Consider the following 24082-nt stretch of genomic DNA (forward strand, 5'->3'; position numbering starts at 1 on the left):
CTTTTCTCTGCCATAGATCTCTCTAGCAAGGAGATCTCCCCCTCCCGTGGGGGGTTTGTTTTGTTTCATACGCCCTTGTGATTGGTGCTCTCAAGTTCATGGTCGCTTTTCTCTAAGCGATCCTAGTTCTCTGGTGACAATGGTGGTATGCTCTAGCATTATTCTCTCCTAGGATCGATTATTTCAAGTTCTGGGTTGCTATATTGCTTTCCTTTTTTCTGTTTCAAGTGATGTTTCTTCAATTCATTGGTTCGTCCGTGGCTTCTCTAGCCGCTCTTGTGCATGACTGAAACTCCGCTTTATGCATGTAACTCTGCTCTTGTGTGTGTTCGTGTATCCACTTTTGTGCGTGTTTGAACGACGGAGAAGAAGAAAAAGAAGAAGGGAAGAAGAAGGAGGCTAGTCTTTGTAAAAATAAAAGAAAATATATATTTTACCCTTCATATTTGGGTCATATGAGCACATACTCGTTAATGAGCGACAAAATGAAGTAAAAACAGATTTTGACCATAATCATAGGAGTCTATTATCATTTTGGAGTGTTTTCATCTATTTTAAATAAAAACAAGTTTCAAAAATGATACCAAAGAGGCCCTTGGTCTCTCACACCCTACCGCCATTGGTGTAAGTTGAGGGCTAGCAGTGACGGGGCAAGATGGGGTGTAGCCTTATAAAGAAGTGGGTCCTATTTTTAAATGAAAAGAAATGGCAATGATGGTTAGGACTCAGGACTAGTTGGAAAATTGGGTTTTGATTGGGGCGAGTCACTTGAGTAGAGTCAAAATTTTGGAAAACTTGGTCAAGACTCAAGAATCCTGTAGAGTATAGACTAGGTCATGGTAAAAAATGATGTGATTGGGTCATGCATAAACCGTTCGAGTCAAATAAGACTCTGTATTTTTACCTAAGTCATGACAAACTCGGCAAGCTCGTTCACGTTTAATATTTGGTTGAATAATAGTTCATGCATCAAAATCAACACATGTTTTGAGTTTTGTCATTTTTTAAAAGACTATAAATCTGATTCACTTAGAAACTGAGTTGAGTAAAATAGCAAATTCGTATTCTAAAATAGGAAGAAACCCTTAACTCCTCGACTCTCTTCTCTTGTTCAATAGTATAAAATGCATTGATATGTGATTATTTTTTTTTCTGATTTTTTACGAATTTATAAATATTTATTGTATTAAAAAATTAAAAAACATGACTCGTCTTGATCGGGTTTGACAAGACCAAGTCACCAAGTTTTTCAAAAAGACGAGTTGAGTCAGAAAACTTGGTTTTCCAACTATGCTTATAAAAATAGAGATAATTTGGGTTATTTTTAATTACAGAAACTCAACCTCATACATTGACTTATAAAAGAATTTTTATCCTCTCGTGCATCGGACTGTGCATCACACAAAGAAAGTGATGGATTTTTACCCTCTCAAGTGTTGTGCTTCGCCCTATGTGCCACGTAGGTGCATTGGGCAGTGCACCGCACTTGAGAGGATAAATATTCCATATAAAGTGAGGGAATCTAAGACTCTATCAACCCACCTTAAATCCCTTTTGTCACCGACATGAGGATCAACCCCCCATACGACTGATATAGTATCGTAACATAAAACTACTATTTTCTATATAAAGAAGAAACAAAATGCAACTAACAGTCACATGAAACCATATTAAACCACAAACGTAGAACAAATGACCATTACATTCCTCCTTTAAATAAAAATACAATATAGTGAATTTGGTAAAAATAAGGCACTAAATTTGAAAATCTAGGTGGCCAATTAAAAAAAGAACCCAATTTTTTATTTAATCAAATTATCAAATCAATCATCTACATGACAAGAAAAATTTGGGAATGATCGAAGGCTTTAAGTATAAGAAGCATGATACAAATATTGTCCAAAAACAATAGATACATGGAGACGGTGTATAACTAGAACAAATGTGATACACATCGAATGTTTTCTGGTGTCAGATGACTCCCTAAAGGGTGTCAATAGATTGATTCGATTTCAGTTTGATTCAGGATACAAATGGTACAAACTAAAATCGAATATGAACTTAATTGGTTTGATTTTATTCAGTACTTATTTGGTTTCATTTAATTCGTTTGTGGTTTGGGTAATTTGGTTCAAATTCAGTTGAAGTGAAAATAATCTATTTGAAACAAATTAAGTTGGAAAGACAATTACACAACTTAATGAAAATACACCCATACTGTCAAATATGGTATCTTTCAACCTTTTTTACACAACTCGATAAAGAAACCCATAATAGATAATTTCACATAATTCAACAAAGCACATGATTGTAGGGTTTAATATGATTTAGGTTCAATTTGATTCAATTTATACAAGCTACACTTTATTTGGTGTGGTTCAAATAGATGATTTTCAATTTAAAATTAAAATCAAATCGAACTTGATAAAATTTCATGTTTTCAAAACTAAAATCAAACTTATTTTTTCCCCTTTTGTTTAGATTTAATTTTAAGTTGATCGATTTCAATTTTGTTTTTTATTCTCATTCTAAATTGACACCCTTACCCCCTTCCAACCCGGCTGGGCTCGGAAGTAAACTTACACAGATATGTCTTCTGTTGTTGCCTTGCATCTTCCTCTCTTGGAGTCCAGATCCTCTCTAGCGTGCAATGGAGTACAATGCACATTGGATAGTTGGATCTGTTCAGCATGTGCCCCAAGAACAACTTCGACTGTTTAATTCGTGCTACACTCATTGATGCGATAGAGAGGATTATTTTGACCTTTATTGAGCTATTGTTAAACAATCACACAATCACACATTCACACTTGAGAAAGAAGAATCTCAGAAACTTTCACTTTCGTTTTAAACGCATTTTTGCTAACAGAGAGTTCACACCTCAAACTCAGAAGAAGAATCTCATAAACTTTCACACCCTTTACTCGGCTCCACCGTCCCTATGAGGTGGGGTCCACCATATCTTAAGACATAATAACGCCTATGCACTTGAATTGATGCGGCTCCATTCTCTTTAGTCGAATGATGATACAAATTCTCTGAGTTAGATAAAGGACGTCTCGTCGCAATTAACTATAATTATTTTATCATTAGAATAGAATGGGTTTTTTTTTGGAATAGAATTAAAAGACATGGTTTAACTACTCGGATTTGGGAGCCACAATTTTGGACCAGTAAAGGATGGGGGAGAAGGTCCACACGGTAATTGGGTGAGGTTGGCCCTAATTGACCATATCAACCCTTATTTTTGGTGCACCCAAAAAAAAAAAAAAACTTATTTTTATCAAGGTTTGGTCAATGCTAGATCAGACTTGTTTTTTCTAACCATATGTATATATATATATATTATTATTATATATAATTATATATTATATATGATTTTTTTTATTGACACCTTTAAAGTATAAAATAATTTATAGCCTAATTTTTTTTGTTTTTCCTTATTAACACATTTTTTTTTCTTCAATGATAGTTTTGATAATGACATAATGTTAAGTCATTTTTATTTTTTATTTTTTAAATGTTTTTATACTCTTAATTTAAATAACTTTTCAAAATAAGACGAGTCAATTAAAATGTGTCAAGTTTCAAATACATATGAAGATGTGTCATTTAGATAGTTTCATTATAGATTTATAGGGATAAAGTTCTCTACATCGGGGACGCAGGATGCCGAAACACATGGGCAGTGGGCGAAATGATTGGCCTGCCCCCCTGTATGCCCAAAATTCCACCCCCTATCCCATGCCCATGTGTTTGGACAATGCTTGCATCCAGATGTCCTCCCGGACAAAGAATGTGAGTCTATATATATATAGGATCAGACTAGACTGGGTTTAGCCCAAGTCTGACTTGGCTTGGCCCAATCCTACCTTGATCCTTGAAATCTCAACCATCACCTAACTTGCAGGTTGAAAAGCCTAATTGAAACATGGCCGGGTTGAGTCTCACTTGGCCAAACTTGCACCCCCTAAGCCTCATTTCATGGGGAAAACATTCATTCCATATTAAGTTAAAAAAAAAAAGGAAAACAATTTGGAATTAAGATAAAAAAATTAGAGAGGTGGTTCCCTATGTGCCTAAGTGCAGTTTTTGGTGAATAAAGTAACCTTTTTTAGAATCTAACATAAGGAACATGGACTTTTATAGTTTTATGACATATCATCATTCCCTCACATGAACAATAATATATAAGAGCGTGTATAATTTCATTTTTGAGTTCCCGTTGTACAAAATCTTAAATTTTAGAATATTGCATGTGACTATACGCATGACTTACTAAATTGGGGATTGCAAAAATCTTAAGACTTTTTTTTTTTTTTTTTTTTGGTAAGCCTTATATCTTAAGACTCAAATTTCCAAATAAAATATACGAAAATAAATTCCCCCATAATTAGATTTTCACAAATCATTTCCAAATTCTAACGTGGACTGTAGGGAACTGGTCCTCGTCGGATCGCGTTCCGAGTCCCGGCTCTCTCGAAAGCTAAAGTTAGCGTCCACTGTGGGTGAGAAACTCCATAGTGCGGAGTCTTTTCCGGCTTGGAGGGAAAAAGTAGTAGAAAACAAATTCGGAAATCACTGGGTGGCTCAGCTGAAGGCTGAAGCCCGCGGAAGAGGAGAGGTTCTCTGTTCCTGTGGTCAAACTCAAAATTCATAAAACCTATTTAAGTCACATGTTCCTTTTTTCGGATATTTTACTATGAACCTTTCGTTTCTTTTATTAGATTCAGCCTAGAATCAGAATCGCTGCTAACATTCTTAGTAACGAGATCTCTTCAGATCCCTCTCTGCTATTGGATTTCTAGAGAAATTTTATCAGGTAAATCATCATTTATCTCCGGCCTTTGTCTTTTTCCTGTTTCCTTCTCAAAACTTCTCGTTTTTTTGCTTTTCCTGTTGTTCTTTTTTTGTCTGCAAATCATCTTCCTGGAATTCATGGGGGAGCTGTAATTGTACGACGTGATCTTATGTTTTTTATTTCATAATTTTCTTCTGAAAAGGTTGGATTGAGTGAGCTTGATGGGTTGATGTTTTGCATTTCTTGATTGATACGTACTGATTCTTCTTTTTTGTTTTTTTACTTGAGGGATATTTATAAGAAGATTTTTTTAGGGAAGTAAAACGTAATTGGATTTGAATTATGGTTTGTTGTGCTCTTCTTGATTTTTGATTCATTTAATTATCTGTTCCATTACGATTTTGCTGCATTGGTTGATTCAAACTGTTATTGAGAACAGGGGTCCATTAAATATATATATATATTTTTTTGGGGGGGGGGGGGAGTTGAAGGGGTCCATTAAGTGTTTAGACAAAAAAATGGTATTCTCTCCGATCTACCATTGTAGTGTAACCGACTGTAGGGAATGATTCCCGATTCAACTAAAATCTTCCGTATGGGTTAAAAGAAATAGAAGTATCGTGTTTTTGTTATGCTTGTTTGAGTTCTTCTGGAATTTGATGCATCTTATTCACTCCTTGTGATTTAAGGGGTCTTTTGTTTTTTGTTTTTTTTTCTTCTTTCTCTCTCTCTCTCCTTTTTGGGTTTGTGTGTGTGTTTGTGCATTGGAGATGTGGATTGTTCTAACCAGTTTGGCTTTCAAATTTTATTGGCAAGGATACTTCCTTCCCATCATCTGTACTTCTGCATATTTGTACTATTTCTTGTTGTTTTGCCAGTCTTTTTTACGTGAAAAGGGGCATACAATGAAAACTAGCTTAAGTAGGATGTGATGTGTTAGAATGTTGCTGCTTTTTTCTTTTTTCTCTTTGTTAATAAATTTTCCTTCCCTATTTTTCTCTTTTATAATAAGTTCATCAGTATCCATCATAAGAGAGTATTTTTTCTCTATGTTATCTCTTTTATGTTTCATTTTATTTGGAGAACATCTATATATTCATACCTTGTACAGGTATCTTTATTCACATTATACTGGTAACAAACTATCGTTGACACCGAGTGTAGGATAGAGTTAGCTGCTATTAAACCGATGAAGTACCATACTTAGGCTGATTTGTAGCTTGTGTACTGACTGACTGTCAGTCATTAATTACTTTTTATATGTACTTTATTCAGTTGTTAAAGGTTGAAAACCATATCAAGTGTTTCTAGGTCTTTGAACTTGATGGTCATTTGTGATGTGACACTGCAGTTAGGAAATTGTGATGGGTGATTGCAATTCCGAGAATAACCACTTCTTAAAGGAGTTTTATATCCCGGATTTCATATTAATACCAGACTTGGAGGTTGGAGATGTTACAAGTATTCCCTCCTGTCCTGTGATCGTGTTCATAAACTCCAAAAGTGGTGGTCAGCTTGGTGGGGATCTGCTTAGGACATATCGTGATCTTCTCAATAAAAACCAGGTATTGTTTGTTATCCTACCAGGGGAATTGACAGAAAATTCACTTAATTTTAATTTCTGTTTACTTCTTATTGCTTTAATTAATTTATGGTGCTAAAAATTCTTCAGGTTTTTGATTTGGGGGAAGAAGCCCCTGATAAAGTTCTACGCAGGATTTATTTCAATTTAGAAAAGCTCAAGCTCAGTGGAGATGATTTTTCTGCAAAAATTCAAAAGACACTGAGACTAATAGTGAGTTGTCTGAAATGCAAAAGTTAAGATTTTGTATATTACTTATGTATTTGTGGGGATGGCTTGTTTGAGCTACCAAGCAGGAAAATTTCAATGTTTCATTTTAGTCAAGGAACTGTTTACAGACATTCAAAACACACAAAAGGGCCATGCAGCAGAAGCATTTTTTAGATGCTTATTCGAAAACTTGCAGTAGGGAATGGAAGTTTTTCCCTTAGTATTTCTGTGACTAAGGATACCCGTTACAATTATGAAACTTTTAATAGAGCCATATGACAGTTAAAGTAAGCAAACTATCCAATGTAATAATCATGTAGTTAGTTCTGTGTCAAAATAGACAGTCCTGATGGCCTTGGACTACATAGTTATTTTATAGTAATTTATTTATTATTGTATTGAACTCAGGTTTTTTTTTTTAAATAAAATTTTATTCATTATTTTTAACGTATGTATACATTTTTAGGTTGCAGGTGGGGATGGTACTGCTAGTTGGCTGCTTGGGGTAGTTTCTGATCTCAAACTATCTCAGCCACCTCCAATTGCTACAGTGCCACTGGGAACTGGCAACAACCTCCCCTTTTCATTCGGTTGGGTAAGACTCAATCTATTTACTTAAAAATTGTATTCATTGTTTGGTTGGAAAGTTCTGAAAGTGACACTGATATAATTATGGATCATCTGTGTTAGCCTTTTGGCCTTTTTCTTTCATCAGAATATGTCAACCAGGAAGGTGGAACATATCACTGCATGTTGCATAACCTCTTTCACTTTGAAGTTTTCCGTTTTCTGTTTTCTGTACACCTTCTTTTATCCTATTTGGGTAGTACACAATGGATAATCAAAATATTTTTTCTCTTTTATCAAACAACTTAATTCAATTATGCATATCGAAAAAGTTTTGGTGCACTAGCTGGACTCTTATATTTTTTTGTTCTTATACACTTCTATAATTCTTAGTTAAACCACAAATCTCTCATGCTACAACATCCTGTAAACCTATTGATGTGCTTCTTGCGTACATAAGCCACCTATAAATTGTTTTATTTCTTCGTGAAATTCTCAATGGGTATCTGTTTTCATCATCATACAAAGAAGTATTCCACAATAGAGTTTTTACTCGGTCCACAGAAGATCTTTGTCATTGCTAAAGTGTAGACTAAAGTTCAATTTTGGTAGGCATAACAGAGCTTTGCTAACTGACAGGGAAAGAAGAATCCTGGCACAGATCATCAGTCTGTGAAGTCGTTCTTGGAACAAGTAAAGAAAGCCAAAGATATGAAAATAGACAGGTTCTATAATCCCATCCCTTTGAGTTTATATTCTCTATATCTGGCCTTTGATAGCATGCTGCAAAATTTTTTACTACTTTTCAACAATCACTACAATGGTATAAAACTCATTAGTTGATATATTTTTTTTCCATTGTTCACATTAGTATTTTTCCATGTGGATGCCAAAAACTAGGAAAGTGAATGGAAAAGGAAAAAAATCACTGTCTATATAATTCCATGAATCATCATACGTTGTCTACCTTGAGCTATCAGATAGCATAATATGCACCTGCAAGTTCAAGCCATATTCTATTAATATAAATGTGCAAAGTGTATATTTACTTCCTGAACTTCTGTGTTAGTCAATTTGCACTAATGTAAAGTATGAAAACATAGTTTCTGAAACCAAACCAGACATCGAATAAAAAAGGTGACCACTTGTGGTTCAATCTGGTTTGACCCCGCTTGACTGGTCAAAACCAAACATTGTCAAACAACTTGAAACATGGTCCACTGTTTGGCCCTTCACCTTTTTTTTTAGAAACAGAATGGTGTCCTGGTCTTCGTCAATTCTGATCTTTTTCTCACCGAACCAAACATATGTCCGGTTCTGGTCCAACCCAGTTCAAGTAATGCAGTCTGATATCCAAATCTTGGATCTCACACTGCTCACAGGCCTGAGGATAGGTTCAGATCTAAAATCAGAGAAAACAATAACAGAGATAAAATCTGAACAAGGCAGGAATATGAGCAGAAACAGAATAGAATTAGGAATTCAGAAACAGAACTGAATTGCGATCAGATATGATAGCAGAGATGCTCCAGCAGGATGAAGGAGAAAGAAGAGAAGAAATAATAGAAGAAGGAAAAGAGGAATAAAGTAAGGAGAAAAAAAATTCCAGGAGAGAGAGAATAGGGATCAGGAGATAAACAGTACTGTTCACGTGGGAGGAAGAAAGAGAGAGGAGGGAAATCTGGTTATGGGCAAGGAGAGAGATGATAGAGTTAATCCAACTCAACTTTCAAAACAAAACTCATTCTTTTCATGCATCTAAATTCGTGTTGGATTACAACACTATTAAAAAAAAAAACTGACTTTAGCCTAAACAAAAACTAACTTAAAATGACCAAATACTTGCTATAGAAGACTCGAAACAACATAAACTACTGACTAACTATAAGACATAAGATACTTAACTAAAAAATAATCTTTTTAGAATAATCTCACTTAGCAGTACGTGGGACCCACACAATCTATCTATATACTTTTCCCCTTGTATAGAATTAAGACCTCAAATATGGGCTCATAAAACAGGCCCAATACATCAATAAACCCAAAAATAAAATCCAAGGCTCATAAAACCCATCCATGGGCCAAAATAAAGTCTTTCTAGGTCCAGTTGAACACTCTAAGTCTGAACTGCTTCATCAATCATTTGGTTTGGTCCATTTTTTATAACTGTGCTGAAACATTTACATAGTTACATGTGATAATGAAAATTTGATGAGGGTATGAAACTTGGAAACAGCCTCTCCTGCAAAGCAGGGGTGGGGGGTAAGGCTGCGTACATTTGCTCCTCCCAGACCCTGCAGTAGTGGGAGCCTCGTGCACTGGGACGCTCTTAATGAAAATTTGATGAGGGCTTGAATTACTTTATAGTTAAGTTGTTGCTTCATAAATAATGTCTGGAAAGATTTGATTCCCTGAGGTAATTTGAATTAATAAATCTCAATTTCTTCTCTAAAAGACCTCTGTCTTACTCATATATCCATGCCTCACGTCCCTTTTTAAATGGCTCAGTATATCCTCACTGGTGATTGGTGAATGCTGAACAACTATGTGTCAATGTCCAAGTTGATATTTGCCTCACAAAGAAACAAGCATTCGTTGATAGTGTTACTGTTGAAATGTCAATATAAATAATTGCAGTAGTTTCTATGCCCAATATTTTACTGCAAGTTGGGACTGGAATACCTCAGGGCCATTGTTCTGATTGATTACCTGATCCCACTGTAGGATAGGCTGGAAAATATGGGTTTACTCCTATGTCTTTATTATGGAAATCTAATTCTACACTTCTGTTCTTCACCGGTGAAAACAATACTATGCCATTCTTTGTTACTCAAAAATGTTAACTGCTTTTCCTTTCGATGATCTTTTATCACTTGGACTAATGCGGCAAGATTCAACCCTTACAGCATTCCCTATACACTTTTCTTTAAGTTGATATTGGTTATTTTCCTAGTGCTTTCCTGAATGGGTACTTTTTTCTTATTTTTCTGTATTACAGAAAAGTTTGTGGCACCTACTAAATTTATTTGCTAGATGAATGTTTTCTTACACCATTGTGCTATGCTCTTGGTCATTTGATTACTGATATTATCATTGCATTCCAGCTGGCATATTCTCATGAGGATGAGAGCTCCCAAGGAAGGTTCTTGTGATCCCATTGCACCTCTCGAACTACCACATTCTTTGCACGCATTTCATCGTGTCTCCAGTACAGACTCACTGAACATGGTAACAGATCTTTAGAACCATCTCCATTGCTAGGAAATGAAGAGAATAGTTTCTAGACAGGAAATATTATATTTCTAGGAGATCTGCTTGCAATCTTTGTTCTTGATAATTTTGCTTGATTCTATATTAATTTGATCTGTACTTATAGTAGATACCATCAGTTGTATCTGTTGGTCCCTTCCCCCCCCCCCCCCAAAAAAAAAAAAAAAGGAAACAAAAAGACTTGCAACAAAAGTGTTTCTAGTCTACATACTGATCTGGGGAACAAAGTTCATTTGACATCAAATTTATATTCAAATCAACATGTTAAAATTCAAAAAACAAGAACCCTTCCATTCATACCTCATGTGGCACTCTTACAATAGTTTCTTTTCATCTGTGTTAAATGTTTGTTGATGGAGGTTTGTTGAGTGGATCATTTGTCAATGATCATGATTCCAAGATGATATGGTTGAGTATTAACTGACTGGGTAAAAGATATAAACCTCGGTGTGCTAGTAAAAGCTTGCTAGTGATGGCTCAAATGGAGAAGGTTTAAGAGTAACTGCAAACTCAGTTAGATCAGGATACATACATGATACAGCTCATATGATGTCCATTCTACCCCAGGCCCTCAGCTGATCCTCTTTAAATCATGTCTTCTCATCAGTTCAGATTTTCTTGGTTCCAAACAGATACTAATGGCTTTATTCCGAAGAATCATTCTTACTCAAAACTTCCTACCACCGAAAAGAAAAAGGGAATATAGTCAATTAACCTACATTAAGAGTTATCTCATGTTCTCTCTTCTTGTTTTTGTTTTCCATGCTAGTCATCCTGCCTCAAGTGCAATTATGCATACGACATTGAAGGAATCGGTAACTGAAATTTTTTTTGTGTGACTTCTCTTCAGGAAGGTTGCCACACATTCCGTGGGGGATTTTGGAACTACTTCAGCATGGGTAAGTTTCTCCTTGTAGAATTATCCTATTATTTACTTCCACTGTCTTCCCCCCGTTGATAAGTTTTCCATAATTACTTTTCATTGTGAATGTTTCTAGTTCAGGTTGATCTCTTCTAGATTTTCCTTTTCATTTATCTCGTTTTTTTTTTCTATGGAGCAAGAGAAATTCAAATAACTATTTCTCTGACCTCTTGGGGAATATTAAGTGCCAAACCTGTGCCCTCATTGTCAAAACACTTGGATTTCAACCATAATAACTCAAGGCTGAACTTCTACCTTATGGATGTGTATGAGGATTTTAGGTGACACAGTAGCAATCTCATGATTGGACCATTATGGATACCCATATCAAGGAGAACTGGGTCTAAACCTGGATTTTGGACCAATAGGGTATTTAGGGTATCTCCTTTTAATATTGAGTTATTTTTTGCTATTTGAATTTTATTTCATTGGAGTTTAGATGACGATAGTATCAATAGGAGATTGAGTCCAACTTAATTTCAATTTCTATGTACGTAGGGGAGTAGTTCTGGTAGTCTTGATTGCAACTTAATTGATAGTTATATGCTCTAACTATCACAATTAGAATTAGTTGAATGAATTGAAAAAAAAGTTATTTCTGAGTTCCTTTGCAGCTGTGTGCTGAGGTTACGTGACTGGATTCTCACTTCTTCCTCTCTGTTTGATCCCGACTGGCCTTTCTCAGGTCAGACTTCCTTTTCTTCCCTTCTCAGATTCTCTCTTCTTCCTTCTTTTCTGTTTCTAATTCTGTTCCGCCTCTCGAATCCCTTTCTTCTATTGTTTAATATTATTTACGTTACTGGTTCTTCTCTGTTGAGAGAAACTGTTGAGCTGAGGAAAAAAGCTCTACGACTCCATCATCCATATCCAGCCTGACCTGATATTTTTGACGTTGGTTGTTCTTGCAACGCAAAACCTAAGTCCTCAAGTCCTAAGCCCCATCCTACTAAGAGAAACCATCAATCTGCAACTAGGGCTGGTTCTCTCTTTTCCACTAGCTCTTGTTTCAGAGAATTTTAATTAATTCTCAGGCTGTTGGTTCGAAGGATTGTTGTTTGGAATTCATAGGATTGTGGGTTAGTGCTCCTGTCCTGAAATCTCAGATTGTTTGAACTCCATATGGGTGAGTTTCTCACCTGCAACCAAGCATTCTCACTGCTTGTTTGCCGCTGTCAAGAGGTAGGAGATGAGTAACTTTCGTAATTGTAAACATGGATTATTTTCTTATAAATTTACACAAAAACCCTTTCACCCTTAATTTTCTTTTTTACACATAGTCTGAATTTGAATTCAATAAACCTCCTTCCCTCAACTTTATTCACTATCTTTCCCAAATCTGTTTTCTTACCCAAAAAGGGTCCTGAAATTCAATATATGTACAGAATTGCCATTGTCCCTTAGATTTGTTACTTGTATAACGACCCAATTTTAGGGTTTTGTAACCTGGGGTCGTGCCCTGCGCCTTGTCCACTTGGATAGTACTTGGTGTATACTTTACAGACTGCCACATATTAGAGCTGCTGCAATCTTTATAAGTCTTGTTTACTGTGGTAAAATTTCTTGCAAAATGCTGAAACTTTATAGGTTAATTCACCAAACTGATAGTTGTGATTTTTTGAAATTCCAGCAACTGTTATATGTCTTGTTTTCTATATTCTGCTTTCCTCTGTATTTTTACTACAGTAAATGATCTGATCTACATAGTGTTACTACAGTAAATGATGAGACTTTGCTGAGCAAACTATGAATATATAAGTTAATAAATGATGGGTTTTTGGCTGCTTCACCATCAAGGTTGTGTTGAGTGGATGCTATGAAATGTTCTGTGGAGAATTATTCTCTTCAAAATCAAATTTCAATTTGAACAAATTATAAAGAAGCACAAAGAATTGCACCAAAAGTTTAGCAAGGCGTTATAAATGTGTACTGTGAATGATCTTACAAACTGCAGGCTACCTCATCCTGTTAAAACGAGACCAGAATGATTTTGAATCCTTTAAATATCTATTTTAGTGTTGTAATTTTTGTTTATGGGGCAAATTATTCATAAGACTTTCTAGACCAATCAACCAAACTGGTTTCCTATACCCTTTTTACCAAGTAAATAATTAAAGCCAAACTCGTTTCTCTCTCTCTTGTGTGCATGCTTTCAAAATTTGCCAAGCAGTATGCTAGATAGTTGGGCTGCATATGGTATTTCTAATTTTCTAGCGTGGTTCTTCTGGGAAGCACTTCTTTGATTCTGAATATAAACAAAACTCACTGTAAATGATCCCGACCAAAAAGAGCAAAATAAAGTTAGGAAGTGACTTTTGAATGAGAAGCAATAGTGTTTCACTTCAGAAGAACTTATCCAAAGCTAAAACATAAAATAGAAATTACTATTAGAAAATCAAATTTGTGCTGAATGTTATTCTAGTCAGAATCACTCAAATGAATCAAAACACCCTCATACTCACCCTGGAGAAGTGGTACCAAAACATCCATGAATATCTCTTGATTAGTGTTATACTCCACAGCTATCCAGCATCAAAATAAATACGCTATGAGAGGAATGTTGGATACACGAAAAACAAACCTGAAAATTAAGCTGAGATTGACATTCTTGTTGGGTCCTCATACACTTTTTAGGAGTTGTGTTTTCTGTAACTTGTGATGCAAAAAACTTAAAAATTTTATTTTTTAAAATTTTCCTGTATTTTAGTGCATTAGATTGTATTTCATTAGTTTTTATTCCTGAAGCAGTGTAGTGTATCACTGGAAATGAATGCATCTTTGGTAATTTAAAATTTTTTTTTTTTTTTGTTTTCCTGTTCTGTACAGGAATGGATGCTCAAGTATCGTATGCATTTCATTCTGAAAGGAAGTTGCATCCAGAAAAATTTAAAAATCAGTTAGTCAATCAGGTATGCAATTTTACTTTCCCTGATATTTGGAGTTAACTAGTGACAGGATTGATAATAAGCAGGATTAATATTGCTAATTTATTTACCTAGTGAATTTTCTAAATGCACCACCATTGGAGATCTTAGTAATCTATGCAGATCAATTTTGAGTTGTTCAATGTATGGACTTTGAATAAGATTATCCAATGTCAAATTATGAGGAAATAGATTTATAATACTTTTATTAGTTTTTTTTCTTCATGTTTGCAAGGATCCATGTAGCCGACCCCATTTTGTTGAGGTTGTCTCATTAAAATACAGATGGGAGTTGTGTAACTTGCCTTACTAAGCTCTATCACATTTGAAGTACATGTACCAAGCATATATGAGTGATTATATCAATACTTGGGTTGGGTAAAATATATTTTGAGGGGAGAACATCCTGCAATGTTGATGTCACCTTCCTTCCCTGGTAGAAAGAATTTTCATAGTGTCTTAAACTTCCATCCAAGTGTGGGTATTTGGGAAGTTCTATCTTAATTTGATGGTATGCCATATAAAGAAATATGTCAAGAATCTGCTTAGGTTAAAATTCTATTTTAGTTTTAGATCATATTTTATTATTTGTTGTAGTTTACTGTGACATAGAAGGTGGGATTTGATTTCAGGCTCATTTTAGGACTGCATATAATTATTCACTAGTTGTGTGCGTAGTTCAATTAAGCAGAAGCGGCAATGGAATGGTCCATGTTGATTCCAATTCCAATTCATCCGGAATGACCTGAAGCTTAAAAATCAAGTACAAATTAGCTGGAATCTGAATCAGCGTTACGATTCAAATTCCTTAAACCATGGTTGTGTACTTGTGTGAGTACCTAGATGCACATAATTTTTTTCATTTCCATTTGTTTCATGAGGGTGTAGACCTAAAAAAATGCTTTCATATTCTGTACAAAATCCAGCATACTAAAATAGCAGGATTGCATTAGCAAGAATAATGATTAAATTTTGGTTGCCATCCTGGTGGAATTTGGAGTTTGACCTCTGAAAGACATACTCAGAGAACTTACGCAGAATTTGTTAACTATGTTATGGTGCCTCTAATCTTTTCAAGCTTTATATGGTTCTTCAAAATACGTGATCGTCCAATTTGCCATCAATTGAGTTTTTCCATTCCCATTCTTGCGTGAGTACCTTAGCTCTATCATATTGGAAACATTTGTTATGAATTATATTTTCTTATCTTGTTCTTAAAATTATACATTTGCACTCTGGATCAGTCTAGTGAGTTACATGTAAATTCATTTTACTATAAGCGTGGTGTTTCTGTGACGCTACATCAAATCAAACACCTTTAGGAAATTTTGCTAACTTATGTTTTCTTTTTTATCAGAGTACTTATGCGAAGCTTGGATGTACACAAGGATGGTTTTGTGCTTCTCTGTTCCACCCTTCTTCACGGTGAGTATTTTAGTTGATGGTTTCATATGATGGTCATGTCTGTAAGACATGGTATTGCTCTTATTTTCTTTATCTTTTTATGATCTTAATGGTCGTAAGAGAAAGTCTTTGATTCTACTCATTATGATTTAAGTGTGAATTTGTTTTTATTTATTATGTTTAGACTTTGATTTTTTTATTGCATTGAGGATATATGATCAAGCAGAGCTCCGGTTTATGTATAATGAACTATGTGATTTTTGTTGGAGCTTAAGTTCTGTATTGAATCTTTTAGGCAGTAATTTTTTTTATCCCTTTCATTCTATGGGAGCCTTTGCAGCCAGCAGTCTATTAGCATTTGTAGATCATTAATTGGATCAAGTAGTGGCAAGATCTAATTTTTTTCATTCTGGGGAAATTTGATAGGGCACTGTACTAAGGCAGAAACCTGTTTCATAGAAAAGAGAAGTGGGCACTCTTTATTTTCTTAACGGAACAAGAGAGAGAGGATGGTGAAGGCAAGTCTTGATCCCAGATCTCTGCCACGACAAGGGAGAGACCTTACTAGCTGAGCCAGCTGGCACCTTCACATAACACATCAGTTGAGTGGGTGACTTTTGGGAGCATTAATCAACTAGATGGACTAAACAGGACACACAAAAAATGCTGATGTTTCACACGAGAACAATAATTATAAGACATGTTATAAACAATACTCATTTTACCAATAAAAGAACATAAGCACAAAAGTGGTGTTCATTGTTCAGGCTACAATGATTGTTCTACTAGTCATGTTTCATAGCTTACGCATGAACATTTATAATGTCGGTGCAAAATGGTACAGTAATGTCAGCAGGTTGCTTTACAGAAAAGCTGTGTCCACTAGCGATTCAAGGTTCTTCTATACTTCTCAGTATAATATGCTTGTTACTGGGTATTGCATACTTTATGACTAGATTCACTCTTTATGGGAAATAAAGGAGTTTTAAATTAAAGGGATGGGATATCCCTAGCTGTCTATACATGGTGCAGAGGAGGATATATTCTTTTTAATACTGGAAGAGGATGTATTAAAAGGCCTTGATGAAAAGGAAGGAGCAGACAATGAGGATGTTTCAGTTAATATTATTATACCCAGCCCATGAATATTAAATGTACACGAAGTCCAAAACCTCTGTCAAATTCCAATGTTTTCCAGTCACCCCTTCTTTTTCACTTATTCTCCAATTCTTTAAGCGCCTTCCGTAGTACAATCGTATTCCTAGTTCCCCAAATTATAATGAACTTGAAATCATATTTTTAGCCTACTACTTCATTCTGATCATAATCTTGTCTTTTTTTCTTCCCTAAGAAACCCAATTTTTTACCCGACTGAAACCCCCAACTCTTGCTAAATTCTTCACAGTTGAGCTCCAGTTTAGCTATTACCTAGCTGTCCTATATCAATTATCAACCTCTTACCTGCTTCCTTCAAGCAAATTGTCCTTCAACTTGATCTCATCGGCTGTTCATTGATGTACCTTTTATTTGTCTCGACCTTGTGCTGTTAGGATGCTTCTCCGAACACTGGAGAATTCAAAGTAATCAAGGAACAATACCAAGAGGGAAAAGAGGATGGAAAGAGACAGAGAATAAATTTCTCTCCTGACTTGAAATAACATGTAAGATTACATCAATACCCCCCACTACATAAGAATACCGAGGGAGGTAAAAAGACAAGGTTATTATTTACCAAAGTACCCATAATACCCTTACTATATGAACTCTAACATGGAGCTCTCTATACTTGATAGCCAAAGCTAGCTGTACAATGAAGCTTTATTCTGTTACAACCGCTTATCCCAAAAGTTCGAGCTAACAATGTATATCAACACCTCCTGCATGTGCAGGCCTATACACACACGGCCCTGCATGTGACACACTCGCATGGAAACACCATCTCATGGCACCATGGGTAAAAAGTGTCGGAAACCCCTTTGCACTTCCCAAGGATTGAATACTTGACCTTCCTGCTCTGATACCGTGTTATAACCGTTTAACCCAAATGCTTGAGCTATTAAGTAAGGGAAACAACAGTCAACATTCATCGCAGTTAGTTCTTTCAATATCAATCCTCCCAGCCTCTTGTGCTTGTGTACAAGATCCGGATCCATGATTTTAAAGCCTCTTTCCAATCCACCCAAAGGAAATCATGCTGCAGTTGACATGCCTCTTTGCACTGGATATTGGAATAGTAGGATAAGAGAGAATTAGTTCGGATTCTAGGTAGAGTAACCTAAGTCTGTGCTAAACCCTTTGGAAAGATAGCCTGCTTTATGAGCTGATAAATTCCTCTCAAATTTTCAGATCATCTGTTTACACATGGACATTATCTTGTCACCTGCTTTCAAGGGTAGACCATTGTAACGGTTAGGAAAGATGTCATGGAACATTGAAGGAACTTGAATTCACCTATGTTGAAAACAGCACGAAGCACTTATCCAGCAGTCTCTATGCAACATCAATGGTGTGTTTATCATGTGCAAAACCTTGAGGCCAAAAGTTCAAGGCTTGGTACCGACAGAGAAAACATCATTTATCCTATTGACCTCACTTTTGGCAAGGTTGATGTGAAGTCTGAAGGCAGTTTAGAAGTACCTGAGTGCACCTTAACATTTAGTAGCCTCAACTGACAACAGAAATTAACTTCTCATGCACAATTGAAGGTGCAAAATTTTCAGCACTTGAAAGCCCCGAGTACTTCCAATTTCAGTGCTCTAAGGATGAGCATCATAATAGCCTTTTTAAGTGAGTGACAAGGGCGATGTAGGGCTCCCTTGCTTAAATCCCTTCAAAGCTTGGTCAGAAACCAGCCAGGATCCTTTCTTTACGAATGGAAGAAGATGAAGAACAATAGCGTCCAAGCTCACCGTTTGAGAGCAATCTCATTCTTATGATCACATAATCCAAGAAAGCCTAATTATCTTGTTCTGAAACTTCTTCCATGTTTAATTTGGAAAATGAACATAGATTATTACTTCTGGATCTTGATTGAATATTCATTATCCTATAGTGAATTGCATCTATAATTCACAAATCTTTCTTGGTATTTTTAGTGGCTAGATTATTAGTGGATTTAAGTGGTTAGATTGTTAGAGGATCAAAGCCACTCAGTCTGGCTGCCCAAACCATGATAATTAGTGAGCATCTTGCATGGAAAGCAACACTTAGAGTTCATTCAGGACTTTAGATGTATTTGGGTGGATGGCTGCATGAATCATATGCATTTTCAAGTTTCCTTAGTTTGAACTTTGTATCGCTCCGGTTTAGACGGCCCAGTATGAAAATTTATTATTGCTTTTCAATTTTCATGCTATGTTACGTGATTGAAACAATGTTTTTTCAATTTCGATTTTCTATCATTACTGCTTGAGATTTTCCTGTATGATTTACTTCTCATATACAGTAATATCTCCCTGATTATTATTCGTAGTTTCAAAATACCTTCTTCAGTGTGATATTTTTTCAACTTGTAAAAACTAACTGATATCTATTGAGATTTCTAAACGATGTTCCTGGTTGATATATCTAATAAAAAGAAAAAGAGTTTTCTGAGAGAAATTGGATGACTTTCATTTGTTCCCTTGCTATTACTATGACCAACTTCAAGCCAAGCCTATTGCAATGAAAAGACCTTTACTTGGCTATGTAACCGGAAAGCATCTTGGGAAACTATGGAATTGTTTTGATCCTTTAGTTTTGCATACCCTTTTTGAGGTCTTGCTTAAGAATTTTTTGCTGGTTATAATGATTGATCAGGTTGCTGAAAAAAATGCCTTAATTTCAATACAGGAATATTGCCCAACTTGCAAAGATTAAGATTATGAAGAGACAAGGTCAGTGGGAAGATCTCGCTGTGCCTCGCAGGTAAGATCCCTGAATTGGTTTTCTTATAATTTGAGTTGATTTTGTTTGCATATCTCAGCTCGCATTTTGGTCATTATTGATGCATAATCATACTGTGGGTGTTTTGAAGGAACAAAATGCATGCTGAGTACTGAGTTTTGTTATTTGTTATGGTAGTTCTACCAATTATTTGATGCAACATGTCATCAGCAAAGCTTTTTTTATTATTATATCTGGGGAAAAGGAGTGGTTAGAACCTATTTGTGGTTGATCAAGTAGATCATTGTGCAAGTTTTGTAAAGAATTTGAGTAGGTTAGTGTTGAGAACCATGGGGTTAGTATTTTCTCTCTTTACATTAGGGGTTTATATTATTTTTTTTTCCCTTTTCCCTCTTTTGTCCTCTTGGGTTGTAATCTCATTATAAATAAGAGGGCCTCTGTCATTAATGACAAGTCAATTCATTCTCTCACCTCTGATTCCGAACTTGGTATCGGAGCCCGAAACCATAATGTTTTTGTTGTAATATTTCATTTCTTATACATTAATTAGGTAACACATTTTGATTGGTAATAATATTTGAGAAAAAGGTCATATTCTATGTTCTGTTGTTGCCACAACAATTTAATACAGTTTTCCACCAATCTCTTTACCACCTTACACTTGCAAAATTTGATGAAAACTATTTTTCTGTCCCATACTTTTATAACTATATAACTATATATATATTTATATATATATATATATATATACATATTTATTCATTGTAGCTCAATTCAGTATTCATGTTAAATTCTTTTGTTGTGATCATTGATTCCTCTCATTCAATTTTCAAAGAGTTGAACAGTGAGAAATATTTGTGTACAGAGAATTTTCTAGTGTTTGAGAGCAGGCATAAAGACTTTTTTACATTGTAGATATATTATTTTCATGACTAAATTTGTTTACACCATACAAGTCTTCATAGTGAAATTATCAAATTTCTAGTATCCGTGAGTCATATCCTTGATTTATGTACCTCTATTTTAATAAGGATTGAGATGATATTTTTATTCGTTGGAACACTCATGTTAGAGAGACAGCTTTACTATTGCATTCCCACATTCCATCTATTTTGTATATCTTTCCATATTCTATTTTACCATCGTAGTTACTTCAGTACACTGAAGGTTCTAATGGTGGTTTCATCCTCATCCATTCAGTGGACCTCTTATCTGTTAAGAATAGAGCCACTTTTGATAGGCAAAAGAAGAGAGAAAGATGGGAGTCTATTTATTCCATTAAAAAAAGGTGTTAAGACCATTATCTTGATAGGCGTAGCAACGCAACACACTTCTACTGAGCCACATGGAGGCTAAGGTGGCTTAATTTGACTATAGATAGATCAGGCACTCTATGGATTGACCACATGTCAAATTTCACCTTGTATTTCATCAGTCATGCTGTTTTTCAGAACATTAACTTATCAGCGAAAACCTATGTGGATTGAGATTTGACAATAAGAGAGCAGGGTGCGGCCTACCTGTGCAACAATATGGGTGCTATCTAGGCTGCTAAATGGCAAAAATAACCTTCCCGGCCAATCCCTCCTAATATATTCTGCCAACTTGTATTTGTTGCTTTTGAGTTTCTTCCTGGTGCACATATACATGCAAATTCTTTAGCAGAAAGATAAACTAAAAAAGTCAATTTTTTTTTCCAATAATTTCCTATTGTTGTTCATTAGATACTTTTTAGCATCTAATGCCTTCCTGTATTTTATGTGTTAGACTACTCATTTCTTCTCTCTATAATATGCAGCATCAGGTCAATTGTTTGCCTTAATTTACCAAGCTTTTCTGGTGGATTTAATCCATGGGGAACTCCAAATAAGAGGAAAGAGCATGATGTGAGTTCTGATGTGCCTTTCTTATACCCATTTTTGAAGATTTATGTAGGGAAAAATATGCTCTGACCCACTGGAGGATGAAATTTCCATCTTCAGATATTTGAAACATTAAAAAGTGTATACTGGAAAGTGTGTAGCCTGTTTGACCAGTTTGTCTACAAGGGCTATAACCTTTATTCTTTTACACAAATGTTCCTTGTCTACTATTGTGGGTGTTGGGCACAAGGAAGATGAAAATTTCATTTTGTCGTGGGTCATAACACAACTCTTTTCTTGCGACTCTATCATGTTCAGTTTCTTTCTGTCCCAATGATCTTCATTGGAAAATTCCTGATCGATTATGATATGCAGAGAGATCTGACCCCACCATTTGTAGATGATGGCCTTATTGAGGTCGTCGGTTTTAGAGATGCTTGGCATGGTCTTATTTTGCTTGCTCCAAAAGGACATGGAACTCGTCTTGCACAGGTTAGTAATTGGGTTATTTGCATACTGCTTATGTTAACAATGTTATTGTCTTTAGGAGTCATATTGGAACAAACATGCATAATCATTCATGTGTGAGATCATTGTAAAAAAGAAAAATCAGACACAAGTAATAGTTATGGCCTTGAAAACATAAGCAGCCTCTACCTACAATTCAATGTCAACTCTTCAATTGGTTAGTCACTTTTTGGAAGAGACAAATCAAGGGGAAAAAAAGCAATGGTTTGACTATGTTACCGTGGACCTTGGTCACGGGTTCATGTCTCAGGAAACAACCTCTCCACGAAGCAGGGATAAGGCTGCTTACATTATGACCCTCCCCAGATCCCGCAGTGACGGGAGCCTCGTGCACTGGGTACACCCCATATATTATTATATTGTATAATTTGGTGGCTCATAAATCAGCTGAGGTCAATTCTGGACCTGTATACCATGTTCTATCTTGGAGTTCTTGCAATTGACTGCACACAGAAATACTTCCTACATATTGCTTCTTAATTTGTTTAGATATAAAAGGATGTATCCTGATGAATAAAACCCTGCTTATTTTTAAGAAATAGTATTATGTAATAAACACAAATAAACTTTCATCATCCCTTTGATTATGTGCTTGGGATGAAGCTACCCTCTGTTACATTGGTGGAAAGCCAGGGTTGGGCTACTGCTCTGAACATATAGACATGGTATCACTGTATCAGAGATGGAAATCTCAGGTGTTCTCAACAATGGTCCATGGTGGTTGAGAGTTGGGAGGACCGGGCACTTTTTCCTGTTGTCATTGTCTCTCGACTTATATACATATTGGTTGCATCATGGCATGTTGGAGCACATCACTGCTTGACCTACCAGGAATTTCTAGAGAAAAGATGGACCCAATGAACAAAATGCAGTAATTGACTTCCAAGCATGAAGTTAATATCCATAAGAATAGATCATGTTGGAGAGTGAGGATTGGTCAATTGGCTCAACTTGTCTATTAGATTTCCTATGTGGAATCCATTAACAGTGGGCCTCCAGTCCCAATAAAGTTATTGGTCCCATTCAATTCTCTTGTTAAGTCTAAAAATCCAAATTAACTGGGAGGTGCATTTTGTTTACTTTCCACATAGGCACATCGCATCCGCTTTGAGTTCCACAAGGGTGCAGCTGACCACACATTCATGAGGATTGATGGGGAGCCATGGAAACAGCCCCTGCCTGTTGATGATGACACAGTTGTGGTCGAGATCTCTCACCTTGGTCAAGTGAACATGCTTGCTGTACCAGGTTGCCGATCCAAAAGTTTCCAAGATCCCATATCGCACTCCGGTCATCATGATGAAGAGGGTGATAGTAACGAAGACGACTCTGAAGAGGACACCGAAGAACGGAGAAAGTTTGGCGCAGCTGACACTTTCAGACTTCCAGATGGGGTTGACATTAGTCACCTCAGTTAAGCTCTATAATATTTAACTCTCTTTATGTAATTGTCTCCAAACAATTCTTGTCCATCTTATTTGAACTTTTCATGGTTCATATTTTTTACCAGTAACGTATTGCGGTTAAGCTTGGTGGTTACCATGTTGCTGCCAGTTGTAAATTTTCCCTTGTTGAATATTTGATTGTGTGATCAAATTAGATGGGAATGCATGCTGATCTTACAGGCAAATAATGTAGCTGACTTGACAATATTCTTGTATGTAGAGTATATCTGAAATCTAATCTTTAAACATTGCAAGGTGGATCATGCTAGTAGCAGAAGTGTCAGATGTGAAAACATAGTAAACTGGGGGTTGGGAGTGGTGCGAGCGCAAGGGGTATCACCAACCACAGCATTAAACATGGGAGATCTGCTACGTCAACCTGGGAGTAATGGATTCTCTCTCTTCTACTGGGAAGAACTCTCCTAAGAAACATGGTACTCAGTTTATCCAGATAATTCATATCATTCTTTCCAGAAGCAATAGTTTATCCAGATAATTCATATCATTCTTTCCAGAAGCAATTTCCTTCTGTCTGGATATTTTTGATTCAACAGATGTGAATCAGTTATAAAATTGATTCACTCGTGCTTGATTAAGATGCCAATCATTAATCTCCTTTGAATTGCTATTATGAACTCTGAAGAAACTTATAAAAGCGGTTACCTTTCTTCTGGAGAATCTTGAA

The 24082-nt window shown here is 35.8% G+C and overlaps 1 protein-coding gene across 1 annotated transcript; it reads left to right on the plus strand.

Moving 5' to 3' along the window:
* Window positions 1-4772: 4772 nt before the first annotated feature.
* LOC122640632 (diacylglycerol kinase 5) lies at window positions 4773-23528 on the plus strand. Its single transcript, XM_043833845.1, has 13 exons — window positions 4773-4822; window positions 6153-6366; window positions 6474-6596; window positions 7060-7188; window positions 7800-7885; window positions 10265-10388; window positions 11281-11329; window positions 14176-14258; window positions 15631-15698; window positions 19509-19583; window positions 21361-21448; window positions 21800-21916; window positions 23044-23528. Exons 2-13 carry the CDS (start codon window positions 6166-6168, stop codon window positions 23368-23370), a joined length of 1470 nt encoding a protein of 489 aa, XP_043689780.1. The 5' UTR covers window positions 4773-4822; window positions 6153-6165; the 3' UTR covers window positions 23371-23528.
* The last annotated feature ends 554 nt before the right edge of the window (window positions 23529-24082 follow it).

Source organism: Telopea speciosissima, chromosome 9, assembly GCF_018873765.1.
Source record: "Telopea speciosissima isolate NSW1024214 ecotype Mountain lineage chromosome 9, Tspe_v1, whole genome shotgun sequence".
In the NCBI taxonomy this organism is placed as follows: domain Eukaryota; kingdom Viridiplantae; phylum Streptophyta; class Magnoliopsida; order Proteales; family Proteaceae; genus Telopea; species Telopea speciosissima.